Source organism: Convolutriloba macropyga, chromosome 7 (assembly GCF_964194025.1).
Source record: "Convolutriloba macropyga chromosome 7, txConMacr16.3, whole genome shotgun sequence".
Taxonomy (NCBI): domain Eukaryota; kingdom Metazoa; phylum Xenacoelomorpha; order Acoela; family Convolutidae; genus Convolutriloba; species Convolutriloba macropyga.
The window spans coordinates 40,021,086-40,037,333 of NC_134474.1; the positions used below are offsets into that span (position 1 = coordinate 40,021,086).

The 16,248-nt window shown below is 36.4% G+C and overlaps 1 protein-coding gene across 1 annotated transcript; it reads right to left on the bottom strand.

Annotated features, from left to right (window-relative positions):
• Positions 1–4,780: 4,780 nt before the first annotated feature.
• Positions 4,781–14,303, bottom strand: LOC142342277 (chymotrypsinogen B-like). The gene is made up of 4 exons (XM_075393559.1): positions 13,848–14,303; positions 12,637–12,727; positions 5,439–5,734; positions 4,781–5,070 (listed from the first exon to the last, which is right to left on the bottom strand). Exons 1-4 carry the CDS (start codon positions 14,134–14,136, stop codon positions 4,865–4,867), a joined length of 882 nt encoding a protein of 293 aa, XP_075249674.1. The 5' UTR covers positions 14,137–14,303; the 3' UTR covers positions 4,781–4,864.
• Between the last annotated feature and the right edge of the window lie 1,945 nt (positions 14,304–16,248).

The following is a 16,248-nucleotide window of genomic DNA, read 5'->3' on the forward strand; positions in this document are numbered from 1 at the left end:
AAACAAAACAAAAAAAGCACGTGAGAATAAGTTTTCACTAGACAGCAAGTTTGTTAAAAAAATCCGGCCGTTTCAATATTTTTTATTTCAACTTTTTTAATGGTCTAAAGTTATTCTAGACCAATGTACCGATATACAATCATTTTGATTAAATTTTGAAGCTCGAAATATAAGGTTTCTCAATAATTTTTTACAGTGTTTGTTTAGTTTCCTACAATCAAAAGCAATGTAATTGTATCGGTGTTTTAAGATGTTTTCAGTTTTTTTTTCATGAATTTTGAGCTTTCAAATCAAAATAAACAGGTAAACCCCCATGACAATAAGTTGCATTAGAGGCCCTAAATTGGCTTTAATGGTATTTTCTGTGCTAAATGCGCAGAAGTTCTGAGAAGGCCTTTTTTCAAGCAGCACTGGTCGCTCTTTCAAATTTCTGCGCCCAAAAAAGGTTATTCCTTGTTTTATTGTTACATAGGTCTTCAGTTGATGTTAGTTGGAAGAGGTCTTTTGGAAGCAAGAAAGTCTCTTCATTTTTTCGGATACTCGTATTAATGCAGAATTAAATGTGAAATTTGTTTGATATTTTTGACTATTTATCACGATGAGGCCAAATAAACCTGTAGAAACCCGCACGAGTGTTTATGGGTAGAATTTTTATTTTGATGGTATACAGAATTGGTTTTAAAGTCACTAGCGTTAAGAATCTCAATTTTTAATAACATTTTCCGCCTTTCTCCAATTTTTAAACTTTCGTTCGTCAATTCTGCTCCTGTTTCTCTGGTAACACTTCAGACTGTTGTCTGGTAACCCACAAAAAAATTTTAAGGTTTTGAAAACAAAAAAAGCTTTGTTCAATTATTGCATTATTGAACAAAGCATCATTACTGACAAAGAACAAGAACATTGTACATCAAATATTAATTTGGCCAGACCAGGTAAAACTCTCGAGTTCAATCGCCCTCTGCACTCTACAACTTTAGAATAGATGTGGAGTTCCGGATGGTTGTTTCGTTACCTTTCGTACTAAAATGAAATATTTGGAAATACTTGGCAAATTTTGGTGACTACGCCTTAACATTTACTGGTCGGTTAGACATGATAGTGCGACGTGATTGAGTAGGTACCAAAAAAACTTCACCTGATCTACTGCATCATCTGTGAACACTTCATCACTGGTCTGTGAATAGAAAATCTCAATTTCAGAAATCATTTCACGGCGTTAAGAACTTTTGCCGAGTTCGACAGGCGGTAACGCTAGCCTCTAGAGGTAACTATAGCTCCAGTTTCGGCGAATAAATGCTAAAAAAGTGGTATGAACAGTAATTGTAAGAGTGCCATGAAAAACGCTTAAGACAAAATGTGATGCCAATATTTAGGTCTCAAAAGTGAATTAAAACCATATGCGGTTTGCCAAAAAAGGTCACGAAGTGCTGATTTATAGAGTGCTTATATCAAGTAGTAAATTTTGTCTTCCAAATCTCTCAAAAACAAGCTCAAGATAATTAAAACCTTACAAACAAGCAGTACAAAAGAAAGACACTTTAGTCGTAAAAGCACAAGAGTTCCGCATAATAGCTAGGCTGTTTTCAGCTTCGCAGCTATCTATAATAACCAATCATAGCCAGTACATTGCTGAATAATAGCCGCGATAGACTGACCTCCTTTGCCTTCAATGCAATTGCAAAAGAGTAAAGAATAGAAATAGGTAAATCGACCGCCTGTTATTTTATTGAACTCTAACGGCTAATTTCGATGAGTAATTTTACATGACACGTTACATGAAGGAGGAAGCGCGAAAAACAGCTTTATTAAGAGATGAAAAACTTAAAAGAGGTTATTCATGAGGTTTTTATTGAGGTTATTCAAAAATTGACAATAGATTTAAAGCTGCTGCCAAAGAATACAAGAAGACGCCATGAACTATAAAACTTCACTGCACAGCCAAAAAATTGCTGGGGTCAAGAAATGAAGGATCACAGAAAGCAACATAACACAGCTTTAAAGGATAAAATCAGAAACACAATTTAAATGGTAGACACTTTTGGTGTTAAAATACTGAAAGCCATCATTTCCTATCCAATACTGAAGAATGGAAAACATAATAACCAGGTAAATTGGCAGCTAACGTAAATCACACTTGAAACCTGAAAGACACGACAAGGCAAAAATAACAAAAAGTAAACTGCCGGCAAATTGTCCAAGCCAAAGAAATGTGATTGAAAGTATGACTATGATTTCAAATTTCATATCTTTGCTTTCAATTTTCATTTCAAGAGCCGCTACTTTTCAAGTAGTGTATGCCTTATAATTATCAAGCTTGGGTGACCTCTATTCAATTCACAGTATACATTCTGAATTTATATTATACACGAAGGTTAGTCAATTATCATTAAAAAAAGATATCACACAATCGACCGAATGATCTATAAAGCAGAAAAATGCCCTCAGACATTCAGTTAAAAATTGCCTAGAGAAGCTGCAACTTTTTGTCAGTCGATTAGATGGTCGAGGTAATCAAATCGGGAAAACGGCAAACTAGAAAACAGCAGTACAAGTCCTGAGTTGCAATTCAAAGAACGTGAAAAGCTAGCAGAAAGAAAAATTTTAAGAGCATAAACAAATTGAAAAAGAAAAATCATTCCCTTTCCCAGTTCTGAAAAAAGTTTATTTGCTCCCAACTCAAGACATTTGCTCCCAACTCGAGACAAGAAACAGGTTTGCTTAAGCCTCATTTGAAAGCCTATCTGATCCCTTTTTGAAGAGACTAATTATTAAGAAAAATTTCTTAAAACACGCGCAAAATGTGCAAAATTCAACTGAAATTTTATGCAGACAGATAGCATTAAAGAAGCTGCTCATTGACCTTTGAATTTAGTCCAAAAAAAGCCTTATTGGGCGAGGTAATCCAATTTGGTTGGAATTTTATTACACCATTGACCCAATAACCTAAGAATTAAGCACTAACAAATGACTCAAACAATCTGCTAGGTCTTCGTATTGTCATCAAATCCGTAAAATGTGTTGAGACCCTATAAAATTAGCGCCTCAATACAATCCAAGTTATCTTCGCGGCTATTACAATCTATTTTAAAAGCAATATGCGTTAAAAATGTATCAAGAACCCAGCGGCAAGGTTCAAGAATTATTTATTAGCGCCCTAAGCAAAAGAAAACACAATAAAGAAAATTTAAATTTTACAGACATCCTTCTTTAATTGGCATTACAATTAGTCACACCTCAAAACATAGCCCCCGTTGACGAGCTTGATGCACATCAGGATTGAAACAAAAAACGAAAAAAGGAGATAGAAATGGACTGCTTTTTTTCAGTGTAAAAAATTATCTAAGTTGGCAAGCAGTTTCAGTTAGATTCTAAAACTATACTTATTGCAGCTTCTAATGTGAAAGCTGTTAAGCCTTATACTAGCGTCAGCTATCAATCACTCTAATGAACTTCGATAACCTAATACATTATGACTTAATGACCGTTCTCTAATTTATCCCGTTTCTTTTGATTTAGCTCTTTTGACATTGAACGTATTCACTACATCGCGTGATTCAATGCGTGAGAATTTACAATGCGAGAATCCATTCAGTTGAAACAATTAGTGAGGTAAGTCAGAAGTTCAACGTGAAAGTCGTGACTGTGTAAAACGGAAAACAAGATCAAATGTAAAGCGAATAAAAACATAGCAGGACAAGTCCTGGCGTACAAATCAAAGAATTTTCATTGACTAAACAAAATATTAGACCTACAACGGACTATGAGTGAATTGGGAAAATCATTTCTCAAAATGCCGCATGTGATCAAAAAACCACTCGCGATAAATTGAAATTTGGAACTAGGCCTAGAATGAACAATGAATGGATTGGGAAAACCATTTAGAATAAAATCCGACCCAAAAATCGAAAAAAAATGAAAAATGAAAGTGAACTTGCCGAATGTGAACAAAAAAACCACTAGCGAGAAAGCGAATTTTTGTTAAAACACCGTTTTCTCACTCTACTTTAAAATTAGAGCAAAAATATTTCACCCCGCAAAACCACTCGCTTTTTCGCTTCACTTCCTGTTTGGGCGTGACCAAAATCACAACTCCAATTTGACTTCAAAAATCATGAAAATGTGTGAACAGATCGTACAAAAAGACAGCGCCCCAATACAATTCAAATTCTTTTAATTGTAAAAAGGAGAGCGCCTAAATAATAGCCGTTGAGAGGCTGACGGGGGCTATCAAAAATATGCGTGAAATTCTTGCTCACAGAAAACCTCTGTGAACTAGCATCAGTGCAAATTTGTCAAAAAAATTTAAAAACGGGCGATAACTCTTTTGGTCTCTGAAAGTTCCAAAAAATGACATTTTTACCTCGATTTTAGGACTCACCGGCAAATTCGGCACACTATACAGTTGAGACACTACTGATCTTAAGAAAGAATACCAATAAAAAACGAATTCATTGAATTGCAGGAAATTACAATATGAAAAATAACCTCGCTATCGCTAAGCGGCTCTTAAAAACATTATTATGTAGGCACTTATATACTAAATAGGGCAAAACCAGCATCAGAACAAGCTCGGCATTAGTTCTCTTCAAGATCACAGTTGATAGATATAGGCGCGCAAGATTACTGGTTCCATTCCTTCGCCACTTCGAAAGATACGCAGATTACGTTCTCCTACCATAAGCAGATTTTGCATTAAGTTAAGAGACAATGAAAGTGTATACATATCGCAAATTGACTACAGATCCGGCAGATTGTCAGAAATCTTGATGCATGATAAAAACACATTAAAAAATTAAATTAAAAACATTTTTGGATAAATGGTGACAGACAAAGTCGAAATTGCCACTATGAAAATTCAACAACATTAGTTTTGCCTCATAGTATTTGTTATCCAGTTGTACATGTAAGGCACACTGGCAAAGAATCCTCCATTGTCACATTTCTCACTTCCCTCGTAGTCCTGTTTGGTCCTGTAGAAACTGGCCACTCCATAAATACACTTTGGCACCAGAGAGCCACACTGGAAGGTAAAGAGAGGAGAGCCGTCGTCATGGTGACAGATGCTGGAACCTGTAAGCATACTGAATTTAACAAAACCGTAATTATGATCCATCCAAAATTTTTTAAAAACTGTCTGCTATATGCCCTAAATGTCGCAAGCTGAAAGAAGTATAAATTTACATCACAATGAGCAAGATCTACCCGTTTTTTACGTCCAGGATGAACTTTATATTACCTCTAAGCAAAATTTTTTCAATCTTAATTTAAACCAAGCCAAGTTTGAAAATGCAGCCATTAGAACAAATTTAAATACCTTTCGGAAAATTTATAGAGCCATAAGAGTTACACCAAATTTAATTATATTCTATGATACCTGGAAATCTTTGAGGATATGTAAAATGAAGGTTTCAAAGATCCAATCAAAAATTTATTTCAACCTTTGGTTACAGCATCCACACATATCATGTCTTCGCGGCACCAGTGAAAATTGTATGGACTCGTTTCTGACATGTACATTGACTCTAAAAACACCATCTCCTGCAAATGGTCGGGAATCAAAAACACCCTCCGACTCACAGTTCCCACCCCACACACTGCCAGCTGATGTCGGAAATAGGTGTAGGGTAACAGACGCGAGCAGAGAGAAATCATGCGATCGGTTTCTCTTATCCGTCTTTTAAGTTTTATCAGAGCTATGTCATTCTTGTAAGTCGCTGTGGGCAATACTTCGAATCTAAACAATTATTTCTATTTTCAGCTGTAATGAAGCTATCCAAATATGCCTATCGATCAAAATTTGATGGTTCCAAGAACTGCTCAGATATGTGACAGTCATTGCGGTGGTTTGTTCGAGGTCACATATACTCCAAAAACAACGCTATAAAAATGTTTACAGCTGCTGATTATAATTACTACATATGTCGCAAATCATTACAAATGCATAAAACGAGAGGAAAGTTCAAACAGTTGAATTTCTTACAAAAGAGATGCTTAAGGTACGTGAGATGGAGGTTCAGACCTCTGTTATACCACTTGATAAGAATTCAAATGCACAGCACTTGAGACATATCTTACATATTTCAGATTAAATTTGACCATTCCCAATATTGGGTCAACGCTGGCAGAAATTTTCGAAACAGAAACTGACACTAAATGGAAACATAGAGCAATGTTATTACCCGGTATCAACATGCGAATTTCTAAAAGAACTGGAATAGCTACCATCAACATGTCTTGAGCTTTAAGAAATCTTCAAAAATGCGAGAATAGTGATCGTGAGACTCTTCAAACTACTGACCAATATCACTTTTACCCAAAACGTGCATACAATTTGAAACATAGCTGGTCCAGAAAACAGCTGAGGTAGCTTTGTACACCTTTAGCCTCAAGTTAGCAATGACAAGAACGAGACCTAAAAAATTTGCAGCACAAAAATCTGTTTTCGTGCTAATTGTTGTGATTTCTTAATTGATTTAAGCTCTACTCCTCCAAATTTAAGTAAAACTTGAGAGAGAGAGAGAGAGATACATACGTGGTGTGGCCAAATAGCTATTTACCCGACTGAATAAAAACTTCGCTCCATTAAGTGAAAAATGAAGTGCCGTCGTAAAAAAATGACACAATGAAAATATAGGCGAAAGAACTCCGCAAACAATTAGAAGAGTCGTCTCTACCAAAAGAACTACCCTTTCAATAAACCCGTACTTACTAAAACCACCCAAATAAAATTATTAAGGCAAAAAACAAAAATTAGCCCTAAATCGCAACTGTATCATAAAAATCAGATCAACTCTTTATATAATTAGTGCACCTACAAACAAAATGCTCACACAATATGCGATGAGCTCAAAAAATTCTCTATATTTGAAAAAATTGAAAAACAGCAATAAACTGGTACAAATGGTTAAAAAATTTGTGTCATATTTGTCACCAAACAGTTTCAAACCAGCAAAACTAATTCAATGATACGTCAAAATTACTTTGCGCCAAATTGGTGTTTCAAATCATAATGAATGAAAAAACAAAACCATAGGGAAAAAATTGAAGACTAAAACCCGCAAAATAGCCGAAAAACCTCTAAAATGGCATAAAATCGAATAGATGACCAATGAACTTCAAAGCACTATTCAATCATGACTAACATTAATATAGCCAATTCAAATCTCCGAACCGAAAACAAGCAGAAACTGGTTGAAAAAGCCAAACGCGAAACATAGGTGGCAGATTGTCAGAAAAAAGCCGCAATAGCTTCTTAGATCTGCAGTCTCAAAAAGATAGTAAAAAGATAGTAAACCTTTTTTTTATTAAATGCTCAGATGTTACATTTTGATTAAGAATCTGTCAAACTTATTGCTGCTTCTGATAGCTGCCCTCAAATAACTGCTTAGAGTGGCACAAACTCTAAGCAGCTGCTTAGAGTGTCACACACTTAGGTGACCTTATCTTTGAATTAAAGTGAAGAAAAGTCAATTTCGTAGAAAGACATTTTAGAGTGAGGCAAGTCACGTGTCACCAAAAACTTCATTAAGCAAATGAACAAAAAAACTCGCTCCAATAAGACTGAAAGATGACGTCACGCACGCAATTCAACCGCATGAACGAAAGATGCATGAACGAAAATTGCATGAACGAAAAGCAGATTTGAAGTGAAATTGTATGAACGAAAAGCAGATTTGCAGTTAAATTTAACTCCAATAAAATTGATTTGAAAGCTCTTCTCCCACACTCACTTCCCAGTCGTCAGAAAATACCAAAAACATATTTTTTAGCAGTTCTGCCTAGATATCCAGTTATTGAAAATACCCTCAAAGTTAAGAAAAAACAGAATGACGGATAAAAGCTGCGAGAAAAGCTATAGAAACTGGCTAAAAAGACCACCAGGAGCAAAGACAGAGTCAATTGAGGAAATTAATTTCATCCTTAATTTCAAATTAAATTTCACACACTAATTTTCTCAAACAATATAGCCTTAAAACTGTCAAGCTTGAGTGCACAACAGTGAGATGAAACTGAAAGACTTCAGTAACAAAAAACGTCAGAGACAAACTAAGCTGCTGAAGGGTAAAAGTCACCACAACAAATAACGAATTGAATACCATAGCATAACGTCCCAAAAACAATTCAATGAAGTTTCATTGAATTCCCAAAAACAATAGAACTAGGAATGACTAGAAATGGATTTGCAAAAAAATTTAAATAAAAACTCAAAAATAAAAAAAAATAGAAAACAAGTCAAATTGCGGTACAGGAACGTAAAACCACCATAGCAAACAATTTCTGCAGAATTATCATTGTAGTGAAAGAACACTACGCCGCAAAACCCAGCACTTCTTTGCTTCACTTCATGTTTCGACGTTGCCAAAATCACCACCCGAATTCGACGTCTAAAATAATCAATATGTCTCATCAATTTCTTAGAAAATAACTGGAGTCCTTTTGGGAGAAATAAGTTATATTCGACCAAGAAAGTATTCACGCATGAAAACACAAACTTACGCCAAAAAGGAGTGAAAATTGAAGGCACAAACACAACACATACTATGTTTCCTTACTGCGAGCGGGCCGCTAAGTTAGGGCCGCAAAACTTAGCATTCTACTTTTGCACGTGCTAATGGCTAATTGCACGTGCCTCCAAGTTTTAGCGACCAAAAAATTCGCACCTTGGGTTCTCTAAGAGAGCTATATGCTCGCCTGAGCTACCTGTTTATCCCGTTTTTGAGGACGAAACGTCAAAATGGTCAGCGAAAAAATCGGTCAAGCGAAAAATCGCATAAAAAGACCAACAGGACAAATAATTGCTACAAACATTGTATGAGAGCAATTAAAAAGAACAGAAGATAGTCGGAAAAGACCTCAGCTACACTACAGTTCAAAGAAATTCTACCAAACAAACCAAAAATTATAACTTAAAAAGACTGATGAAAACTGACTCTGGAAACTATTTAGAAAACAACTCGACCGAACAGGCGACGATAATTATCCCCTTGAAGCACGACTGTGAAATCCTCAAAATCATTAGGCTACAATTGACTGGAGTCTTTGAAAAGTATGTTCTATATTGATGGATATAATCTATTTAAAAATTTGTATTCGTAATTCCCGAATCCTACCTCAAAATTACGAATTTTAAGGCCAATACAGAGCTGGAACTCAATTAACACCAAGTTCATTAACACATTTTTCAGATTAAATTTGACCATTCCTAATATTGGTTCAACGCTGGCAGAAAATTTCGAAACAGAAACTGACACTAAATGGAAGCAAATAGCAATGTTATTACCCGGTATCAACATGCGAATTTCTAAAAGAACTGGAATAGCTACCATCAACATGTCTTGAGCTTTAAGAAATCTTCAAAAATGCGAGAATAGTGATCGTGAGACTCTTCAAACTACGGACCAATATCACTTTTACCCAAAATGTGCATACAATTTGAAACATAGCTAGTCCAGAAAACAGCTGAGGTAGCTTTGTACACCTTTAGCCTCAAGTTAGCAATGACAAGAACGAGACCTAAAAAATTTGCAGCACAAAAATCTGTTTTCGTGCTAATTGTTGTGATTTCTTAATTGATTTAAGCTCTACTCCTCCAAATTTAAGTAAAACTTGAGAGAGATACATACGTGGTGTGGCCAAATAGCTATTTACCCGACTGAATAAAAACTTCGCTCCATTAAGTGAAAATGAAGTGCCGTCGTAAAAAATGACACAATAAAAATATAGGCGAAAGAACTCCGCAAACAATTAGAAGAGTCGTCTCTAACAAAAGAACTACCCTTTCAATACACCCGTACTTGATAAAACCACCCAAATAAAATTATTAAGGCAAAAAAGAAAAAATAGCCCTAAATCTCAACTATCATAAAATCAGAGAAATTCGATCAACTCTTTATATAATTAGTGCACTTACAAACAAAATGCTCACACAATATGCAAGCCGCGATGAGCTCAAAAAATTCTCTCTATTAGAAAAAATTGAAAAACAGCAATAACCTGGTACAAATGGTTAAAAAATTTGTGTCATATTTCTCACCAAACAGTTTCAAACCAGCAAAACTAATTCATTGATACGTCAAAATTAATTCGCGCAAAATTGGTGTTTCAAATCACAATGAATGAAAAAACAAAACCATAGGGAAAAAATTGCAGACTAAAACCCGCAAAATAGCCGAAAAACCTCTAAAATGGCATAAAATCGAATTGATGACCAATGAACTTCAAAGCACTATTCAATCATGACTATATCATTAATATTGCCAATTCAAATCTCCGAACCGAAAACAAGCAGAAACTTAATGAAAAAGCCAAATGCGAAACATAGCTGGCAGATTGCCAGAAAACAGCCGCAACAGCTTCTTAGATCTGCAGTCTCAAAAAGATAGTAAAAAGATAGTAAACCTTTTTTTATTAAATGCTCAGATGTTACATTTTGATTAAGAATCTGTCAAACTTATTGCTGCTTCTGATAGCTGCCCTCAAATAACTGCATAGAGTGGCACACACTCGAAGCAGCTGCTTAGAGTGTCACACACTTATTTGACCTTATCTTTGAATTAAAGTAAAGAAAAGTCAATTTCATAGAAAGAAATTTTAGAGTGATGCAAGTCACGTGTCACCAAAAATTTCATTAAGCACATGAACAAAAAACTTGCTCCAATAAGACTGAAAGATGACTTCACGCACGCAATTCAACCGCATGAACGAAAAATGCATGAACGAAAAGCAGATTTGAAGTGAAATTGCATGAACGAAAAGCAGATTTGCAGTTAAATTTAACTCCAATAAAATTGATTTGAAAGCTCTTCTCCCACACTCACTTCCGAGTCGTCAGAAAACAACAAAAACATTTATTAGCAGTTCTGCCTAGATATCCAGTTATTGAAAAGACCCTCAAAGTTAAGAAAACACAGAATGACGGATAATAGCTGCGAGAAAAGCTATAGAAACTGGCTAAAAAAGACCACCAGGAGCAAAGACAGAGGCAATTGAGGAAATTAATTTCATCCTTAATTTCAAATTAAATTTCACACACTAATTTTCTCAAACAATATAGCCTTAAAACTGTCAAGCTTGAGTGCACAACCGTGAGATGAAACTGAAAGACTTCAGTAACAAAAAACGTCAGAGACAAACTAAGCTGCTGAAGGGTAAAAGTCACCACAACAAATAACGAATGGAATACAATAGCATCACGTCCCAAAAACAATTCAATGAACTTTCATTGAATTACCAAAAACAATAGAACTAGGAATGACTAGAAATGGATTTGCAAAAATAATTTAAATAAAAATTATCAAAAATCCAAAAAAAAATAGAAAACAAGTCAAATTGCGGTACAGGAACGTAAAACCACCATAGCATACAATTTCTGCACAATTATCATTGTAGTGAAAGAACACTACGCCGCAAAACCCGGCACTTCTTTGCTTCACTTCATGTTTCGACGTTGCCAAAATCACCACCCGAATTCGACGTCTAAAATAATCAATATGTCTCATCAATTCTTAGAAAATAACTGGAGTCCTTTTGGGAGAAATAAGTTATATTCGACCAAGAAAGTATTCACACATGAAAACACAAACTTACGCCAAAAAGGAGTGAAAATTGAAGGCACAAACACAACACATACTATGTTTCCTTACTGCGAGCGGGCCGCTAAGTTAGGGCCGCAAAACTTAGCATTCTACTTTTGCACGTGCTAATGGCTAATTGCACGTGCCTCCAAGTTTTAGCGACCAAAAAATTCGCACCTTGGGTTCTCTAAGAGAGCTATATGCTCGCCTGAGCTACCTGTTTATCCCGTTTTTGAGGACGAAACGTCAAAATGGTCAGCGAAAAAATCGGTCAAGCGAAAAATCGCATAAAAAGACCAACAGGACAAATAATTGCTACAAACATTGTATGAGAGCAATTAAAAAGAACAGAAGATAGTCGGAAAAGACCTCAGCTACACTACAGTTCAAAGAAATTCTACCAAACAAACCAAAAATTATAACTTAAAAAGACTGATGAAAACTGACTCTGGAAACTATTTAGAAAACAACTCGACCGAACAGCCGACGATAGTTATCCCCTTGAAGCACGACTGTCAAATCCTCAAAATCATTAGGCTACAATTGACTGGAGTGTTTGAAAAGTATGTTCTATATTAATGGATATAATCTATTTAAAAATTTGTATTCGTAATTCCCGAATCCTACCTCAAAATTACGAATTTTAAGGCCAATACAGAGCTGGAACTCAATTAACACCAAGTTTTCCAACCTCCTAAAATTGGCTTCATTCTGTAATTTTTGCTACGTTTATTATTGTCTCGATACAGATTGGCTCGCATCTATTTGAGTAACAATTCTCATTATCACACTCTTGCCTAATTTTCACACCCCTGCATATTAGAAAGGGGCACATACTGGACTGAAATAGCCTTAGAAAAGTTTTATTCGGCCAGCAAGGAAAACGCTTTTGCTCGACTCGTTATAAATATGGTGCACTTAATTTTGACTCTCCTGCTATAATTAGAGACAAGGAACCTGCCCCTTGCTAGCTATTGGAGAACATTATAGCCATCCCACTTCGTCGCAAAACTCAACGTGAAAGGATTTATGTCACGCACAAAATTAATTTATGCGTACGTACCCTGGAGCGATGAAAATCTTTTTCACTCTGTATTCGTACTTTGTCTCGTTGGCTGACTTGAATTCTCCCAGGAACACTCTCGTGTCGTTTGCTAAAAAATGATAACTTGTATAACTTAAATCTTTTGTCTGATTTCCAAATGAACCATAAAATTTTGCGAGCAGAAAAACTTACTTGATTTAACATAACTCGATATATACAGAAAAACGGGCAAAAATATCAGAAGTGGTTTTAGTTTTTTTAAATAGAGACTACAATATCAAGATTTCTTCAGAAATCAAAGATTTTTTTATTTTTCAGACGAAATACGAATATTTTGGCAATCGCTGAGCTACCAATGTCATAGAACGTAACAATTCGTTTTTTTTTCAAGATGAGGATTCTATTTTGAGAAACTATATCACTAAGAATTTTTTTGCCACCCAGGCTCGGATTGTGATATAGAACTAGTAATTGGGTAAAAATGACAATTTGTGAAAATCAATATTTTCGATAATAGAAAAATGCACTATTCTATTTCATCCACCCATAACTTTATCACAATTTTCGTTGCATCAAAATTATGTATTATGTTTATTTGCACAGAAACAACCGAAATAGGGTTTTCACTTCATTTGAAAATTATAACCCATTAAATTAGGAGGAATTGCTCAACGACTGGCCACGGGTTGACTTCAGTAGTCTCTAGTGAGAGGGAGGGCAAATACGAGGTACAGCTTGGAGCAACGAAAAGACTAAAACGCTGTAAGAGCCCTTTAGTGAATTTAGGCCTAAAAATAAAAATCATTGTTCAGTAGTGTGGTTTGGGGAATGGCTAGGGGAAAAACTATGAACAGTGAGTGCCCTTCACATCATGTAATTGTTGACTCAGTCGAAAATATGACACCATAACTCATATAAAGAGTACAATTTTAAAATTAACCACTTGTTTCGGAAGATTCCTTCAAATTAATTCGCCGACCTTTATTTGCAATAATCTTGCAACATTATTTTTGACTTTGACCAGTGCCGAGTAATTAATACTGTAATGTTCTGCCCAAACAGCTCTGTAATTTAAAAACCGCTGAAGTTTAGTAAATTTGCCACATTTATCTTCTATTTTTTCAACAAACTGGGGATATCTTTAGAGAGGAATCTAACTGATGCATTTATCAGAATCTTTTGATGAGATAAAATATTTTTATTCAAACTGTCACCAACTTGGTTGTTACCTTTAAAAGCAGCCACGCAATGTCCTGCCGTAATGACCCATAACTCGTCAATTATAGCTCCACCACAACCCACATCTTGATTGCTTTCAAAAGAAACGACAACGAAGAAGCGGCGCTGGTCCACAGGGGCTGCAAAACCATTTATAATATTCTGCAAAAGCGGTAAATTTATGCTGGAAGAACCATTCTCACTATTTTCATGCTGAATTTGAAACGAATCCTTAACAAACACTTCTAAAACAAGCAAACTTAGTTGAGAAATTGTTCTCAAGTTAACTCTGTTCATCATGTTAAGTACAAGGCTAATAAGGACTACATTAGAGAATTCAAATAAGCACGAACACCTTGAAATACCTTGAAAGGAATCTTTTAGCAAACAAAAAGGACGCAATATTGACCAGACAAAACCTTGAAACAAACGAATCAAGGACAAAAAGCTCCTATCAGAGCCTTAAAAACAACATTGTCCGTTATTTATGATTGAATTAGCATTACACCCTGGACAAATGACACAGCTCAGTCTATAATAGTCAGCAGACGAGTTGACAGTTTAATAGCTGTCAATATTTGTAAGAAAATGTGATGTGGGTCTTTCCCATTATAGCCGCCCCCCCCCCCCCCCATGAAATTATAGCACCCCCCATTATGGTATATTTACCATGATGGGGGAGCTATAAGTTATCTGACCACTAAGCTGGGGGGGGGGGGGGGGGCTATAATTGGAAAGACCCGAAAATGTTGGATAAACATGGCATAGTAGTAGTGTAGTAGTAGTAGGAGAGTCTTTAGGGTCGGAGCCCTCGGGTGTGGAACCCTTCAGTTTTCGTTGGCACGAGTTTTTTCATTGGATTGCAGATTCCACAGTTGCATAGAAGTCTCCAAGTGCAGCTGTCGAGTTCGTTGTAGCTTCTGTGGAAATAGTTTTGGTACATCTCTGTCAGAAGTTTCTTCGTCATTGGCTTTTCCGTTGTCCTACTGATGATGTTGAATAGCTTTGCGGCTCTGAAGAAGAAGTTTTCGTCTGATTTATGTAGTCGGTGTTTGGGGAGTTCAAATTCCTGCTTTTGTCTTGTTTCGTTTTCTTTTCGCTTTGGCAGTTTGTCTTCGGGGACGTAGTAATTGCCTTCTAGGATTGAGAGGAGATAGAGGACATCGTGCATTTCCATGTACATGGAGAGTGGGAGTATTTTCAGTGTTTCGAGTCTTTGATGGTATTCGTCGTTTCCACCGCATATCCACTTTGTTGCCTTTTGCTGGATCTTCTCGATTGATTTCATGTCAGTCTTCGAAGGGTACCAGACTTGGGAGGCGTAAGTGAGTACGGGCACTACGTATCCTGTGTAAGCGTTCAGGTTCGTTTCCATTGAGGTTCTGCTCGAAACATTTCGTTTGAATGTGTAGAAGGCTTTCCACGCTTTGGTTGTTCTAAGTTGGCAGTTTGCGCTCCAAGAGAGATTTCGAGACATTACGACTCCGAGATCTTTTTGGGTGGCAACGGTTTCCAGACCTGCCGCGTCACGCTCGGCTAGATCCCCTCTGATGAGGAGAGTTTTACTTTTGCTAACATTTAGGTCCATATGGTTTGCTTTGCTCCATTTCTGTATTTCCCCAAGAGTGGTCTCGCTTTCGTGTTCACCGTGGGTAATTGCTTTGAAATCGTCCGCGTATCCGAAGGCCGGGATGTCTGAGATTTCTTCGGGGAGATCGTCGATGTAGATGATGAAAATCAGAGGCCCCAAAACTGATCAATGAGGTACTCCGCTGGTTACATTTCTGGTCTTTGATTTGCTTGTTCCAATTTTGACGCGTTGCTTTCGGTTTGTGAGATAGCTTTCGAGTAGTTGTAGTAGCTTTCCTCCGAGGCCAATGTTCTCGAGCTTCTGGATGAGTCTTTTGTGCTCTACTTTGTGAAAGGCTTTTCTGAAGTCAACATACAGAATTCGAATGTCATTGCATTTTTTCGATTCTAGTTGCTGGTATAGTTCGTCTGTGAAGAGGATGAGTTGAAGGACTGCTGATCGTTTCTTTCTGAAGCCGTGTTGGGAGTCAGAGAGAGTTCTTTCTATTGGTGGGTAAAACCGTTCGAAGATGACTTTCTCGAAGACTTTTGAGACGTTCTTCAGTAGACTTATTGGTCGATACTGTGTGATGTCTGCTTTGTCGTTTTCTTTGTAGATCGGGGTGATCTCACTTGTTTTCGAGCTCTCTGGGAATTTTCCTTTATTAAGGCAGGTTTTGAAGATAAGTTTGAGAGATTTTGCCAAAGCTGGGGCATTTTTTAAGATTATATTTCCGATGTTGTCTTGGCCGCACGCTTTGTTTGCCTGGAGGCCCAACAGTTGTCTTTCGATTTCTTCTTCAGAAATTCTGAGGTAGTTGAGTCTCTGTTTTTTTGGGTAGA